The sequence below is a fragment of the Engraulis encrasicolus genome, unplaced genomic scaffold (assembly GCF_034702125.1).
Source record: "Engraulis encrasicolus isolate BLACKSEA-1 unplaced genomic scaffold, IST_EnEncr_1.0 scaffold_964_np1212, whole genome shotgun sequence".
In the NCBI taxonomy this organism is placed as follows: domain Eukaryota; kingdom Metazoa; phylum Chordata; class Actinopteri; order Clupeiformes; family Engraulidae; genus Engraulis; species Engraulis encrasicolus.
Window position 1 is genome coordinate 1 of NW_026946318.1, and position 16,152 is coordinate 16,152.

The 16,152-nt window shown below is 45.4% G+C and overlaps 2 protein-coding genes across 2 annotated transcripts; both read left to right on the forward strand.

Moving 5' to 3' along the window:
• Window positions 1–55: 55 nt before the first annotated feature.
• On the forward strand, window positions 56–3,147 carry LOC134445056 (inner centromere protein-like). Its single transcript, XM_063194173.1, has 2 exons — window positions 56–236; window positions 2,802–3,147. The coding sequence occupies exons 1-2, from the start codon at window positions 164–166 to the stop codon at window positions 2,981–2,983; spliced, it is 255 nt and encodes an 84-aa protein (XP_063050243.1). The 5' UTR covers window positions 56–163; the 3' UTR covers window positions 2,984–3,147.
• Window positions 3,148–3,720: 573 nt separating this feature from the next.
• On the forward strand, window positions 3,721–9,817 carry LOC134445057 (ferritin, heavy subunit-like). Its single transcript, XM_063194174.1, has 5 exons — window positions 3,721–3,811; window positions 7,391–7,496; window positions 7,695–7,841; window positions 8,967–9,092; window positions 9,659–9,817. Exons 2-5 carry the CDS (start codon window positions 7,395–7,397, stop codon window positions 9,815–9,817), a joined length of 534 nt encoding a protein of 177 aa, XP_063050244.1. The 5' UTR covers window positions 3,721–3,811; window positions 7,391–7,394.
• The last annotated feature ends 6,335 nt before the right edge of the window (window positions 9,818–16,152 follow it).

Consider the following 16,152-nt stretch of genomic DNA (forward strand, 5'->3'; position numbering starts at 1 on the left):
ATAAACAGATTTTTTCAACAAAAAAAAATCTGCATACACGTAATCACCACCGACCTTAATCCTCACTCTCTTGGGTTTGCTTTGCCAGAAGTCCCCCCAGTCCTATGAGATCACTCCTAAAGGCGTGAAGATCACCACCCTGGCCAACCCAGAGGACTACGGCATGGACCAGAACAGCGACGACTCCACTGATGATGAGTCTGCGCCAAAGAAACCCATTCCGTCCTGGGCAGAGGGTAGGTGTTCACCTCTTGGATTCGCTTTCTTCAATGATGTGGCTTTAAAATCCACAGATACCTATTGTGAAATGGAGCTATTCTTTTGGGGATGTGATTGAAAGTGTGGTCAGAGGCCTGTCTGATCTTTTTGATATTATTAATTGTGTTTGGTTCAAAAATGTTGTGTTCTAATCTCCATGCAGTGTCATTAAATGACCTGCAAACAAAATCAGGGTTCCCACACGTCCTGGAAAACCTGGAAATTTAGAGATGTGTTTTCAAGTCCTTGAAAGTCCTGGAAATTCACCAAATGTCCTGGAAAAAAAATATTTGTCCTGGATTTTTTTTCCTTCAACTTTTTCCCGATTTTGTTTGTGGTATAATTTTTACTCTTCTCCGAGTCATAGACATGACGATTCAATTTATATCCACCTAGTGAATACATTATTGTCCACACACACACACACAGTTTGGTCAGGTTGCCATCTTTGATTGCACTTATACACAGTCATATTCTTTGACTGTGTTGCCAAAAGTCGCTAGAAGTCGCTAGTTGGCTTGCTGAAAAGTCGCTAGCTGATATCATGGCGTTATATATCTCTCAAAAACGGTTATAATAGGCCTACAAATAGGCAGTGCTAGCACTTCCTTACAAAAAATTGTACTGCTATCTTTTTTGGAGATCAGAGCTTTCAGTCTCACTAGCCACTTTGAAAGCTAGTTTGATCTTTGGTGTGACAAATCACAGTAGTCGCATCAATTGTTTGTATGCAAGAATATTCCAGAGAAAAAGAAACTGGCAACAAAACTGGCTTGCAGAAAGACAGAAACCACTGGCCACAATGGTTGGTGAGCAAAAAAGTCAAAGTCAAGTCTTGTGGAGAATGCATTTAAATCCAAGTACACTATTTTTTGTGATAAGAGAGAGACTATTAAGGTATTAATTTCTGAGATAATGTGACATTAATGTGAGTTTACATTGCACTTTCATTTAATTCCGAATAAACGTTTTGTGGATCAGAAAGTATTTCAATTGAACAGAGGCTGCACGTGCTGGGCTTGCAAAATTTGACATAGGGATGTGGTCGCCCAGCGCCTACCAGATTCCTACTAGCGGGACAGCTGGTGATCTTCAACCGCAACCCAGGTCAATACCTTTGGACAAAGAACATATAATGGATAAGAACACTTATTCGCAGGACATTGCATTGGCCACGGTGTAGTACGGGGGCGTAGCCCGGGGACACCATGCGCAGTGGATGCAAAGCCATGATCGATAAAAATTGTGACACTGGAAACTCGGCAATTTGAATTGCATTGTGGGTGCGAGGAGCTGCTGCTAGTTCCGGCCCAGTCAAAATAGGATGTCCTGTCGTCAATGTTCAGTTTGTGGTTAAATTAAAGCTGTCATTCAGCCTTAATTACAGCTGACACAAATTCACTATGTCCTATGACCTGTTCCACACTCCAGCCCTGGCGGTAGTGGCTTTGCATTTTACCTTGCCGCCAGTACTAAGCAAATAACGTACATTGGATAAGAAGTATCACTCAATGGAAAATGCATTGTTTTAGGTGTAGTCCGAGGACATTGCTTAAAGACACTGTGCTCATGGTCAGTGGGTGCAACGCCATAATGGATAAAACCTGAACTCTGTAACTTTACAAAATTGGTCAAGAGAGGAGATCCAGTTGTCGGTGTTTAATGTAATCCCTCCTATCACTAGTCTCCTTAGTACTAACTGCAGAAGAAGAAAGTGACTCCCCTTGCGGCCATGCCATACTATGCTCTTATGACGTCTTTGGACGCACCCTCTTCCCTAACACACTGTACTCATTCATTACAACTCATTTCAACTAGGGATGCACGATGTATCGGCCAGATGTATTGGTATCGGCCGATATTTGACATTTCTCAACACATCGGACATCGGTCCGATGGGTAGCACTGGGCTGATGTTAACGCTGATGTTTTTTTTAATGTTACGGTTCTAATAGATTGAACTTGACGGTGACTTTCATTGTTTGTCTTCTAGTTTTTATCACAGGGAGTTAAAAAGTGTTTTTGGAAATAAGAGGACATTCAAAAATTCTGTTTGTTTGCATTAATGTCATCTCTGTAAAAAAAAAGAAAAAAAAGAAAAGAAAAACATCGGTATCGGTTAATATCGGTTATCGGCCAAAACCGCAATATCAATATCGGATGTCGGTATCGGCCGAAATTTTTGACATCGTGCATCCCTAATTTCAACCTTAAAGTCACATTGTCTCTAAAATGCATTGTGTGTCGCTGTGTATGTCCAAATTGTGGGTCCGACGGATGAAATATCCGTCCTGAATTATCCAAAAATAGTCCTGGAAATGTCCTGGAAATATCCTGGAAAATGATTTTTGAAAAAGAGTGGGAACCCTGAAAATGCATGATATCGCATAGGAAGTCTGAGGCTCTGAAGGTTGCAATTTTTGTGCTTTTTGATTTGGCTGCACTGCTTTCGAATTTCGGCCCATGCACAGGGTGTAATTGAGTGCATAATGCAAATGAATGGACTCAGGCCTGTGGTAATGAAATGCATTCTGCTTCCTCAGGTCTCCAGCTTCAGCAGGCGGTCATGAAGCAGTATTACGACCCCGTGGATCTGCTGGCTCACTTTGGAGCTGTTGAGATGCCCAAACTCGAGACGATATTCCACAAGAGCAAACCACGCTTCTTCAAGCGGACGAGTTCCGCCGTGTGGCACTCGCCCCCTCGAATGGGCAGTTTGGCCTAATTTTATAAAGAGACATTTTGGGAGATTTTTTATGGGGTTTGTGTTTTTTTCCTTATCCTATTCTGTCCTTTGAATAAACTTTTAGAAAATGCAATTATGTCTTCCTTCACTGTTTTGTGAGTAGTAGAGGTGGTGCTGTAAAATAAAGTTTACCTGCACAGTCATTGCGCATTTTGTTTTTTATTATTATTATTTTATTTAACTCTCTAGGCTGGTTTATCAGGCTACTCTACCCAATGAAATCAAAGTTTATTTAGGTTCACACATATTTCTTAGGATATGATATAAGGATGTTTTTTCCATTTTGGGAAAATGCCAATTCCTGTGGTGGGAAGTGGCAAATGATCCCATCCCTGTCACTTCACTACTACACCCAAGAATGCTTTGGACCTGGGCCTCCAGGATGCCAAACTACGCTGTTGGCTGTACACCAAAGAGACAGGTTCTTAAGTGTAGTCATCTAACAAACTTTCTGTGTTTTCAGTTCAGTATGGTCAGGGATAATATTCAGGTTTAATAATTAATGGGATTTTACACTGACGAATCATTGGGGGGTGGGAAAGACATAGCCTACAATGAGACCAAGTTATACATATATAAAGGTCAGTTTAAGAAAGTGAGCTCAGGAAATGTATTTTGGGCCTCCGTACACTTCAGAAGATTCATTATTTTAAATGTCACCTCAAGGGTTAAATGGCTCAGTTTAGTGGTGCACGTAGATGCAGTCGTGTTGTCCAATCAGAAAGCTTCTGAAGGACGCCAGCCCAGCCGTCTGGTTTGAAGTCGCGACACTGCGTTATTTTCTCAGGACCGACGTTGCCTGTTTTGGTAAGTTGATGATGGGGAAAACCTTATAGACCGAGGTCGTGCACATAAAGTCAACGTAGAGATCTTGGCAGCCAGTGCAGCGCTGTTGATATCACATTTATTAGCCATTAGCACAGTCATACAGCAGTATCAATTTCAGCCAAGTGCTAGCAAAATGGCGTGACATTGTTTATCGGTCGTCTTACAAGACATTAAATGTACACATCTACGGGCCGTCTTTGATAGTAGGCAGTACGTGTCTGTAGCAATGAGCACCTCCACTCTGATTTTCTGACGACCCATAGCATGTAGTCGACAGTGACGTTTCTGGCGGCTAATTATTATCCTTGAGCGCGCCTGGAGGGACAGTGGGTCAGCTCAGCTGGATTTCACCATTACTGCTGCGTCATGTTAGTTGATGTCATAGGCGCCGACTTCGGGGGTGCTCCGGGGCCCGGTTACCCACGGGAATCTCTGGGCACCCACTGGAAAATGTGGGCACCCCATGCCCCATGGTCATCATACGCTACAGTAATATGATCAGCGAGAGAAGTTCTAAATCCTACATGCTTATTCAGAAGATTGTCAGAGTTATATACCCATCCTGTTTGANATACATCACGGTGGGCAGTGAAGTGTAATCCTTTCCATAATACAGGGGCAGCAGAATCTCTACAAGCAAACATTATAATTATAGTATTGTGTTTTAAGTGAAATCCTGACGTTCATTTTAGGCATATTTAGTTAATGTCTGTCAGAGAAATGTTTCAAATAGATTGATTTGTGAAGATGCTAAACTGTGTAAAGCATGATGGGTAGACGGGTCGAGAGAATTCGAGACCTCTTCCGGCTGCCTGGGTTGGTTCCAGAACAATGATCCATCCATTCTGGCAGATTAAACATATTGCTTTATTTTCTGTTGTTTTTAATTGTTTGTCGATATAAAAATGTTAACAGTCAGGGGATAAACATGTCATCTTGTATGCTTAATGTAAGCTATTTCACGCCGATCGTTTTTTGTCCTCTCCGTTTGCTCTTGTACACAATCAGTAACCATAGAAACATGTTTGGATTGACCTTATGGCATACAGGGCTTTTGCCCAATGGACTGTTGATGAGTCGTGCTGCCTCGTGCTCCTAAAGCAGACCTCTTCGAGATAGCAGATATTGATAAAGCTCGTTGCCTGTTATGGAAATTCCATTGAAGGCTTCATTGTCGCTCTAAATATCTGTTGGAGTCTTGACTAAAAATGCCCGGTTGGAGTTTTCAGAACAGTGCAGTGTCCGAAGTTGAAGTAGTTCTATCACAGAGTCAGACTACGTGTGAAGCTGTATAATTATGTTGCTCATTATTTCACAAGTTATGGAAGTTATCGAAGGATCTAAGCCTACTTTTCACTACAAGCTAGGACTTCTTACAAAGGATAGCAGTTGGAAAGTTTTCTACAAAATGGTAAGTCACTGTCATCCTGCTAATCCCATGTGTAGCACCGCCGTGTGCTGTTTATTTGATATTTCTCTATGCTCTATGGGTCTTAAGTGATGGTATAACCAAGTTGAGCCTTTGTATATCCATGCTTGTTGTGCGCTGTTGGATGTTTTTGCCATTGTAGGCTATATGCGGCTCTGGCTGCTAACATTGTTGGGTTTAGTTGTGACTGAGTTTGTGACCTGGTTTGAACATACCGGTAGCTAGCATGAAGTGCGTGGTAGAACGCTGTGTTGCAAGTGACTGAACGCCAGTCTGAATTCACTGTGGGCGCTCGCGTTGCTGCTGCTGTTATTGTTTTCAATTGAGTTCCTCTTTGGACGTCTGTATTAGGCTACTGCACAATGCTGCTATGCTTCATAAAAATGTATTTGAAGACATACAACTTTCACATGCATGGTTTCATTTTAGTAACTGACTGCATAGTCAGTGACTGCAGATTTAGCTTTAGTGGCATGCTCAAGGAAAATCTTGATCTTCTAGCTTGACAGCTGTGTGTAGCCTATATTCATTTTAAACACGGTCACCTTTAGTCATAATGCCGTCTAGAAAAAGGCACCGGCAAGCGTGATCTGGGCTTTGCGTTCAATTTATAGGCCCTTCACCATGTAAAGCAATTCCATTTTCAATCTCAATTCAAATATAGGCGATTTTATTGTAAAATAGCCTATTGATTTGACAACCACAACAAAATAAATAAGCTTAGAATACATTTATTATGTAGCCTACTCATTCAAATAAAGTCACCAACTCATGAACCGGTTATGTTGTTGGAAAGCAAGGCATGGCAAACAAACGGGACTTTCTGTGGGTCGCGACCCCCAGTTGGGAACCGTGAGCACCCACGGGACAAAACAAAAGTCGGCGCCTATGGTTGATGTAACTGCATGATGCCCCAAACAAAGAGATTAATCGCGCCGTCATACATTACATTAATTTATGCACTTCGCTGACGCATTTATCCAAAGCGTCCTGCAGTTATTTTTCAAGTAGGCCTACAGGGTATTGGTTGCAGTTCCTGACCTGGAGCAGTACAGTTTGGGGGTTAGGTGCCTTGCTCAAGGGCACCTCAGTCATTAGTGAGAGAGGGTGTGGAAGGGTGGGATTCAAATCTGACCTGCAACCCACCGAGAGTCCATTTCCTTAACCACCAGGCTACGGCTTGCCCACATAGCCTACTGTACATAACACCCTCAGAGATACACGGACCGGTAGGCTGCCGTACAACACCATAACCCATAGGCCAGGCGTGGGGAACCTCTGTCTCGAGGGCCGTTTGTGGAAAAGGTTCCCCACCCCTGCCATAGGCTATCTGTGTGACTTGCCAATTCAAGGTAGCCTAGGCCTATTGGACTAGTCTCTTGGTCACGCGCATGACACTGATCTGATTCATCCTAAAAGCCTTTTACTCCTCAGCAGTGGAGAGCATCTTAACAGGGTCCATCATCACCTGGTACGGAAACGCCACAGTGCGTGAACAGAAAGAACTACAAAGGATAGAACTAGTGCGCTCTGCTGAGCGCTGTATTCGTCAACCTCTGCCTGCCGTGAAAGACATACACAAAGAGAGTGCTATCTAGGGCCGATAACATTCTCAAAGACCAGTCACACCCAGGATATGGACTATTTAAAAAACTGAGATCTGGAAGGCGACTGTGCTGTCACAGAGCTAGAACGGGGAGACTGAGAAAGAGCCATCTTTCCTCATGCCATTTGCTTACTGAAGTCCTCCTAATTACTTTGATTGAACACACACACACACACCTTTTATTTTTATTTTTATTTTATTTCTTCTTCACCCTTCTTCTGCACACTTGTTTTGCACCGGCCATGCATTTCATTACAAGTGACACGAAAGTGTCTCTATGCACATGACAAATAAATATCCTTGAATCCTTGATCTATGTGGTCTTCATGCAGACACTGCTTCTTTTCTCCCTGACCTAATGAAAGATTTCGCAAAACTATTTTAATGGAGGCATGATTGTTAATTGTGTTCTTGTCGACCGAGTTGGCCGCTACACTATGACAAAGTAGGCATGTATTCTAAAGTGGTATGTTGACCAGTTTCCTCCTTGATGTAATCCAGTTGTTTTTGTTTGTGTCCTCAGCATCATGACTTCCCAAGTGAGGCAGAATTATCACCAAGACTGTGAGGCAGCCATCAACCGCCAGATAAACCTGGAGCTCTATGCCTCTTATGTCTACCTCTCTATGGTAATTATACGACCAACCTAGAGGGCACTTTATGCAGTGTTACAGTACGTTTGTTGGTTTGTTGCTAAAAGGTGTGTGTGCGTGCGTTGTGTCTGTGTGTGTGTGTGTGTGTGTGTGTGTGTGTGTGTGTGTGTGTGTGTGTGTGTGTGTGTGTGTGTGTGTGTGTGTGTGTGTGTGTGTGTGTTTTTTGGACTACAGGCCTACTACTTTGAGAGGGACGATAAGTCCCTGCCCAACTTTGCCAAGTTCTTCAAGTCCCAGTCGTCAGAGGAGAAGGAGCATGCAGAGAAACTCATGAGTTTCCAAAACCAGCGTGGAGGCCGGATCTTCCTACAAGACATCAGGGTATGTCAAGGGAAAACCTTGCAAGGGCCCGCAGGTGCAGCTTTTCAGGGTACCATTGTCTTAAAGCAGGGGTGGGGAACCTTTTTCATTCGAGGGGCCACTTCAAATTCATCCGAGGGCCGTAAAAGTCCTCCGAGGGCCGCATTATGAACACAAACCAGGATTTCCACCTGCACTTCAGGCCTATATTGAAGGCAGACACCGGAGCGGATAAAACGACCTGAAGGGCCGCAAAGGGCCCTCGAGACAGAGATTCCCCACCCCTGTCTTTAAGGATAACTTCAGCCAATTCAGACATGCAGTTGTAATGCTCACACTACACTGGACTTGTCAGTACCTGAGAGTATTTTTTTTTTGTTCAACTACATTGGAAAGCCTTGTATGGAACTATGAGGTTACTCTGAGTCTGCGGACACCTCTGTTGTAGTTCCCAAAGTAAACCGGTCCCCGTTTTTTATAACATGTCAGGAGGGGCGTGATTATATGTGGGTGGGGTCGTAGTGAGACTAGCGCTTCTATTGGTGAAGTTCCCTTGGTCAAGGCATCTAATCCCTCGTTCATTAAATGTGACTGCAGCAGCACCTCGTTTTCTCCACGACCAATGTGTATAGACTAGAGCATGACACGGGAGTGGATTTTCATTCCCGTCCCATCCCGGTCCCAGAAAAAATATCCCATCCCTTCCCGTCCCGGAGTGGAGTAAAAGAAACAAATCCCATCCCGTCCCGTCCTGAAAAGAATGTCTCCCAATCCTGCCCACTCCCACTCAAAATCAATCCCACTCCCGTTTCATAGGCTTTTTTAATGAAAAAATAAGCAAGCATTCCCACCCTCATTCATTTCTATTCCCGATCCTGCCCGCTCCCATTCATCTTTATTCCCGTTCCTGCCCGCTCCGGTTTTGACTCCCATCCCGCGGGAATCCCTGAAAAATGTCATCCTCTAGTATAGACTCAATTTTACCTCTTATCAGTCAAGGAGGTGCAAAGGCACGATCCTTTCCCTCAACCTTCTGAAAGTGTGTGTGTGTGTGTGTGTGTGTGTGTGTGTGTGTGTGTGTGTGTGTGTGTGTGTGTGTGTGTGTGTGTGTGTGTGTGTGTGTGTGTGTGTGTGTGTGTGTTGCAGAAACCTGACAGGGATGAATGGGGCAGTGGCGTCGAGGCTCTTGAATGCGCTCTGTCGCTCGAGAAAAGCGTCAACCAATCACTGCTAGATCTACACAAGGTTGCCTCCGAGCGCAACGACCCACATGTAAGTCAAGACACACAATATGTACAGCACAAAATACACAACATGTACGACACAGAACACACAATATGTACGACACAGAACACACAATATGTAGTACAGCACAAAATACACAATATGTACAGACAGGGTGCGATTTGTAGGGGGGGGATTGTCCTCCCTTCTGGTTTTGATATTGTCACTTTTTCTACATGATTTAAATCACAGTTTAATGTCATTTCATTGATATTGCTGATATATATTTCCCCTTCTGGTTTTCTGACGAATCACACCCTGTGTACAGTACAAAATACACAATATGCATAGCACAAAATACGTGCCCATGCGTGCAGGTAAGCCTTTGCCATGTTGTAACAGAGATGAATGCATAGGTCACCATGTAGTGGGAATGTGCCCAACTGTGCAATGCCGTAATCAATCATTTCAAAAGATAAATGAAGAACTAATATTAGATTTATTTTTCTCCCCATTAATCTCTCTCTCTCTCTCTCTCTCTCTCTCTCTCTCTCTCTCTCTCTCTCTCTCTCTCTCTCTCTCTCTCTCTCTCTCTCTCTCTCTGCGTTCCTCAGCTGTGTGACTTCCTTGAGACGCACTATCTGGATGAGCAGGTGAAGTCCATCAAGGAGCTGGCCGACTGGGTGGCCAACCTGCGGAAAATGGGCGCCCCCCAAAACGGCATGGCGGAGTACCTGTTCGACAAGCACACCCTGGGCAAGGAAAGCTCCTAATGAGGGGCACACCCTGGGCAAGGAAAGCTCCTAAATAATGTCCTGGTTTGGGGTGGGGTGGGGTGGTGAGGTACCACTCTCTAGGCAGCCAGGAGGGCAGGGGTGCGTTTCTCAAAACCGTAGTTGTTAGCCAGTTAGCAACTTGGGTAGTTGTCGATGGGAAATTGCATTGCAAACAACAAAGTAGCTAACGTAGTTAGCAACTATGGCTTCGAGAAATGCAACCCTGAAGAGCTAGAGCTGGGCTTCAGAGAGTTAGAACTGCCGTCTGTAAGTTTCCCTGTTGATATCTGTACCGTAGAGCTGCGATTTTGGGATTTTTTTGAAGTTGCACATGAATTATCAGCACAGCTGAAGTTGGAAGAAGAAACCTGTACTTCTGCACAGCTGTGTTAGCTCCACTACAAGGGAGCACGTAGCAGGATTCCATTTCTCCAGTCATAAAATAATCTGAGCATTTATTGCTTCAATATCAACAAATTCCTTCAAATACTTTTTCTGTTGATCTCTAAAGCGTCAATATAGTCTATAATATGTACTGTGACTCCTCAATGCGAGCTGCCATTGATATTGAAGCAATAAATGCTCCGATTATTTTTTGACTGGAGAAATGAAATCCTACTACATGCTCCCAGACCTCTGTATGTGTTGAGCGCCACCAGGGGGCTCCAGAGCTACACACACAGAGAGAGGTCTGGTAGGAACTAGAACTAGGCCAGCATCCAGTTCCCGCCCGGGCCTTATGTTTGACACCCCTGATCTGCTGGATCAGGCAGTGTAGTTGGATCAGAATAAATACAATTTTGAAAATACATTTTGAAAAATGGCTGCTATGGCCACCATGTTGAAAATTCACGATGGCTCCATATCCAGTTCTTTAGAATGCCTTTGGCTACATGTGTACCAATTTCCATGCTTGTATCACAAACTGAACGATTGTTTTGGTTAGCCGCTGCACTAAATGGACTGAAGGATCTCAGGCTTGGGGCCCCAACAATCAAATATGATTAGGGCAGAAGGTGAACATTTCACCTTTCCTAGTAAGTAGATAGCCATAAGAACTTAACCATTTTTCACATAGAATTATTCCCTGTGAATTATTCCCTTGTTGACGTCTGCTCGTCAGTGTGGTAGGTTTTTACCAAAGACTCTATAGAGAAGACAGCTTAGTGACGTCATAAGAGCGTAGTATGGCATGGCCGCGAGCAGAGTCACTTTCTTCTTCTACAGTCAGTAGGCCTTGCAGCATGGTAAAGTGCAATACCACTACCGCCAGGGCTGCAGTCGTAGGACACTGATTTTTTGAGAGCTGTCCTCAATAATATCCCCTGCAATTAACTTTGACCGACGGCTGTAGTTAATTTGGCCACAAACTGAACATTGACAACCGTACATCCTCTTTCCTCATCCTCTTTGCGTACCGTGTCCTCAGGCTACACCCCAGTACTACACCGTAGTGGCCAATGCATTTTCCAGCGAGCGAGCAATAGTTCTATTCCTATACGTTCTTTGTTTGTTTACTCTCTGAGGCCTGGCTCTATCCTCCTCTCTGGTGCAGGTCAGGGTTGATAACCAGCTGCTGCTGGGAGTTCCAGCTCCACGTTTTGCATGTTGCCCCGCCGCGTATGATAATCATATCAAATCAAACCACAGCTTCTGTCTAGTATCACCAAAACATATTGCTACGTTCTGTACATCCTATACTGTAATCCTAGGCTGCTACAATCATATATTTAAGTGGTCAATCATATATTTCATCAGTATACACTCATCTATGTTTTTAAACTAAGGGACTCTCCTGTCCTAGGACTGCTCTGGTCCTAATGATGGTGGTAATAATAAGCACTTTATGCATTTCTTTTTAAACTTTGGAAGAGTCATTCTCTTCTCCGTCCCCACATTTCCTCTTAATGGCAGAGTGTGGAATTTTTTTAGTAGCTTATTTCCAGAATATATTCTGCCTTCACAACTTGGATATTTTATTTACAACCAATCAATTTCCCAAGTCATTTCCAAGTTCTATGACCTGGGAATGTACACATTGTGTACACACTGATCTTCTCCTTGTAAATGCATCAAGCTGAATTTTGGAAATAAACTACTAATGTATACACAGGTCCTTTAAGAAAACCCCTGCTGCTGTAATGCAGCTTTTATTTCATTCCCTGCTTGCTCATGTGCTGTTATAATTATATTCATTATGTATGCAAGACTGCAGTACATGACCTGTATGCGTGTGTTTAATTTGTACATAGATTGTTCTGCTGTAGGCACCGCTTCCAATAAAAGACTGTTAAAACAACATCCAAAACGGTGTCTGTCTGTGGCTTTCTCCACATGCTTCTTTCAAACTTCTGTGCTAACCCTGTTACATGGATTTTTGACAATAAAGTACACTTGACTTTACTTGAGATTTGACAGAGCCATAGCCTGTTTACAGAACACGACACAAGGCACATCATAAAGAAAGATTTCTCATTTAATTCACTCTCCATTTTGTAAAATTGGTTAGTTTGTAGGTCATGAATATCTTGGGTTTTGTGTCAATACGTGAAATTGAAATGATTTTATGAGGCATTAAAGGTTGAATACAGACAGGGCGAGGTGAGGTGAACTAATTTACAAATCTATTGCTTTGAGAGTTCTGGGTCAATGCTCTTTGGCTGTGTTTGTGTCCGGTTCCTGGCTCGGCTCACCTGAAGTCCCTGGTACAAAATATTTTAATTCCTTCAGAAAATCCCACATTTGCATGTCATTACCGCGCTATTGGCACGGCCCGGAACCTCCACAGGATGTTGTGGGGATCAGAAGTACAACAGGATCAGGCCGGCTTGAATAACACCCTTTGTGGTCCGCCGCCGCCCGCCCGCCCGGCCGGGCAACTAGAGCAACATGCATGGTACTGTACAGCATGAACATGTACCTACAGTACTTCTGAAGCCAGAACACCACATAACACATGCACACATGCACACACATGACTGAAATGTCTTGTAAGTGTCCAAAAGCATGTGTAATAATGGCTGCAAATAGTCATGACTTTGAAGCTTTATTTCCTTCAGTCTGAGTTGTGTGCTGCGTTTATCCCACAAACTCATTAGGAGACATATGGGCCCCTGCCCTGGCCAACCGGTAGGGCACTCGCCTGCTATGCGGCTGACCCAGGTTCGATTCCCGGCCCGGGTCCTTTGCCGACCCGTCCACGTCTCTCCCAATTCGCTTCCTGCACACCTCTCACATTGTCCTATCAAAATAAAGTTTAAAAAAGACCAAAAAAAGGAAGACATATGGAGGTTGCGGAGGAAAGGTCCTGTGCTTTGGAAGCACTGTCAGATATTCTAGACCAGTGTTTCCCAACCAGGGGTACGTGTACCACTAGGGGTATGGGAGCACACCTCAGGGGGTACTTGGAAAAATGTAATAATAACAAATATATAGAGAGTGTAGTCACATTGCGATAGATGAACAGATATGGAGCATGAGTGAGAGGGGTACTCATGATATGACAAAATTGCTTAGGGGGTACGCAGGATAAAAAAAGGTTGGGAAACGCTGTTCTAGACCTCTGCTGTACCGCAGAACTTCTCGGCAGCAACGGCTATATTTGCATGCCAGCATTCTGCAGTTCCTTTTGAGAGGGCAGTGAGGTTCAATAGTTTTCATTCGGGTAGCCTTGACTACAATAACAGCAAAATTCAAATCACTGTAGTTCCTTGACAAATATTAACTTAATGTTTGTAAAAGGCAGTATGTACATGCATTATATACATTGTATATATGTTTTAATAATTTAATATACATACTGTTATCGTCAGTGGCGGAACAAACCGGGGCCCCCCATCCAGCCTGTGTGGCCCCCACCACCAATCCGGGGCAGATGCCCTGCTTGCCCTTCCAACCCCCCCATAGTTTGCCCCTGGCTATTGTATATTGTACTGAACACCACCAAAACTAACCTGGGGACTTGTAGTGTTTGAATTCTTTGAAAGTAGGAAGATGTCAGCTTGGAAGTGTTCTCTGATGTCAGTCTAGCCACATGTCTGTAAAGATTCTCATAATACAGGACATATTATCCAAACTAAGTAACTGTAGGCAAATGGACTTCTTTGAGCTTTAATAACCTTTTGCTCTCTTCATCCAAGAGGCTTCATAAAGTTCTGGTCGGTGTAGAGGGCATACTCCCAGGTAGGCCTATACTTCTCTTTATTACTCCTTTCATCTCTTGACAAAGATGTCAAATGTCGAGTTGTGAAGAGCTGTGACTGTTGCACCTCCTGGAGAGTCAAAGTACTCAGAGCAACAACTCAGTCTTCTGTTTACTGGAAAGCCGATGTCCCTTAGTCTTTTACAAGTGTTTTTTTATTTTTTTATTTAAAGTTCTACTCTGGTTCTTTTGCCCCATTGGCTCTCCCCGATCCAGCACCACCCTGCACCACCAGATTCTTCAATATGTCCTCAGCCAATGAAATGCCAGAGTCGTTGGGGGAGTGGTGCTGATTGGCTGTGGCCTGGCTGCTGGTGGTGGGCGTGGTGCTCATGGGGTTGATGCCTATTGGCTGGCTGCTGCCGGTGCTGAGAGCCCCGCTGCTGCCACTGATGAGTCTCGGAACACTACAGCTGTTGCCCATGGCGACGCCCACGCTGCCTACGCTGCTGAAGTTAGTGTGCACCAGGCCGCCATTGCAGAGGCTGACGGGGGAGTTGGTGGTGCTCGCTGCTGCTGGTGGTGGTGGGGGGCCGTTGATGCTGTTCGAACTGTTGGAGCTGTGACCGGCAGGTCTGGAGGGAGGCGTGAAGGAGAACACTCTCTCTCCACCTCCACCTCCACCTACACCCACAGCTCTGGCGCTCGCCGGCCCCGTCTGACTGTCCCCCGACGGCGGGGTATCCAAATTGAGCCGCGGAGGAAGGTGGTGCCTGGACAGAGGGCCTTGGCCAGGCCTCGGCTTGGGGACCGGGCAGCACCCCTCCTGCAAGGGGTCCGGGAACCGGAACGCTGGACCAGGAGGGGGTGCCTCACTGCTGTCGTCGCCCAGCCAAGGGAACGCGGACGAGGGCGGGTGAGGCAAATGGCTTGGCGTGTCCGGAAGGGGCAGCAGCTGAGACGTCGCAACCGGGTGGGTCAGGGACGAGGAGGAATTGTTGGCCCAGTCGCCGCCCCCGCCCCCGCCCCCTTGCGCCCGTCGTGTGGGCCTCGGCCGCGGCAGCGACACGGATGGCATGGGCGCCGGCGGCATGGTCTGGATGGGCGTCTGCGGGCAGCTGTAGAAGCCCGACCGCTCGCACAGCGGGATGGAGGTGAAGGCGTACTCCATCTCCCGGTCCTGCAGGTGGCTACTGGGCCGGCCGCCGTGGCCCGCGTGGTGGTGCGGTTGCGGCCCGTCGGGGGGCAGGTAGAGGGGGAAGCGGCCGAGCGGCGCGCGGGGTCGGCGGCGCAGCAGGGAGACGCGGGAGGCGGTGCTGGGGCGGGTGAAGCTTGGGGACTGGACCCCCAGCAGGCGGCTCAGGTTGCCCAGGAGGGGCGTGGAGTGGTTGGCCTCCTCGTGCTCCTTGATCTGCTCCAGGTTGGACTGGAACTCCATCTCCTCCTTGGGGACACTGCAGGGGGGGGGAGGGCAGAGGTACTGGTTAGATCAGGGATGGGCAAACTCAGGCCCGGGGGCCAAATTTGGCCCGCGAAGCCATCTTATTTGGCCCGCGAGATCATTTCAAATGTGTATTACAGTTGGCCCACATACACCATAACTATAGTAGGCTATTAAGATTTGAACAGGAAAATGCGTATATCACAATATGAGTGGGCCCAGGCCATTGAAACAGATCACACTCAAATGCAACAGATATGTGCAGGCACAGTTGAACTATGATGGGAATCTGTTTAAAGATGAGCAATTTCAGTCCATTTTTGTAAAAAAAAAAGATATTGAGTTTGGCCCGCGACTTTGCTATGGATTTTGATGTTGGCCCTTGGGCAATTTGAGTTTGACACCCCTGGATTAGATTGACTCCTCTGGGAAGGTAGCCAGGCCGTGGCCTCCTAGACTAGTGACACTACTATTGCTACTAGTCAGGTCAAGAGCAATGCAAGTACTTTCTGATCTCCTCCTTTGGGGACACTGCAGGGGTTAGGGGAAGTTCAAGTTCAACAAGTTCAAGTTCAAGAGTTTATTTGCCATGTCAACAACGTTGATAGGATTTTTTTTTGTAGCATATCCCCCAACATCAAAACAAAATAAATGCAAACAATGGACAATACACACGGCTGCAAAGCACATTTAATAAATATAACTATGGGTAGACACAAGCAGCAAACAAAAAGAAAGGCATAGAGGTAC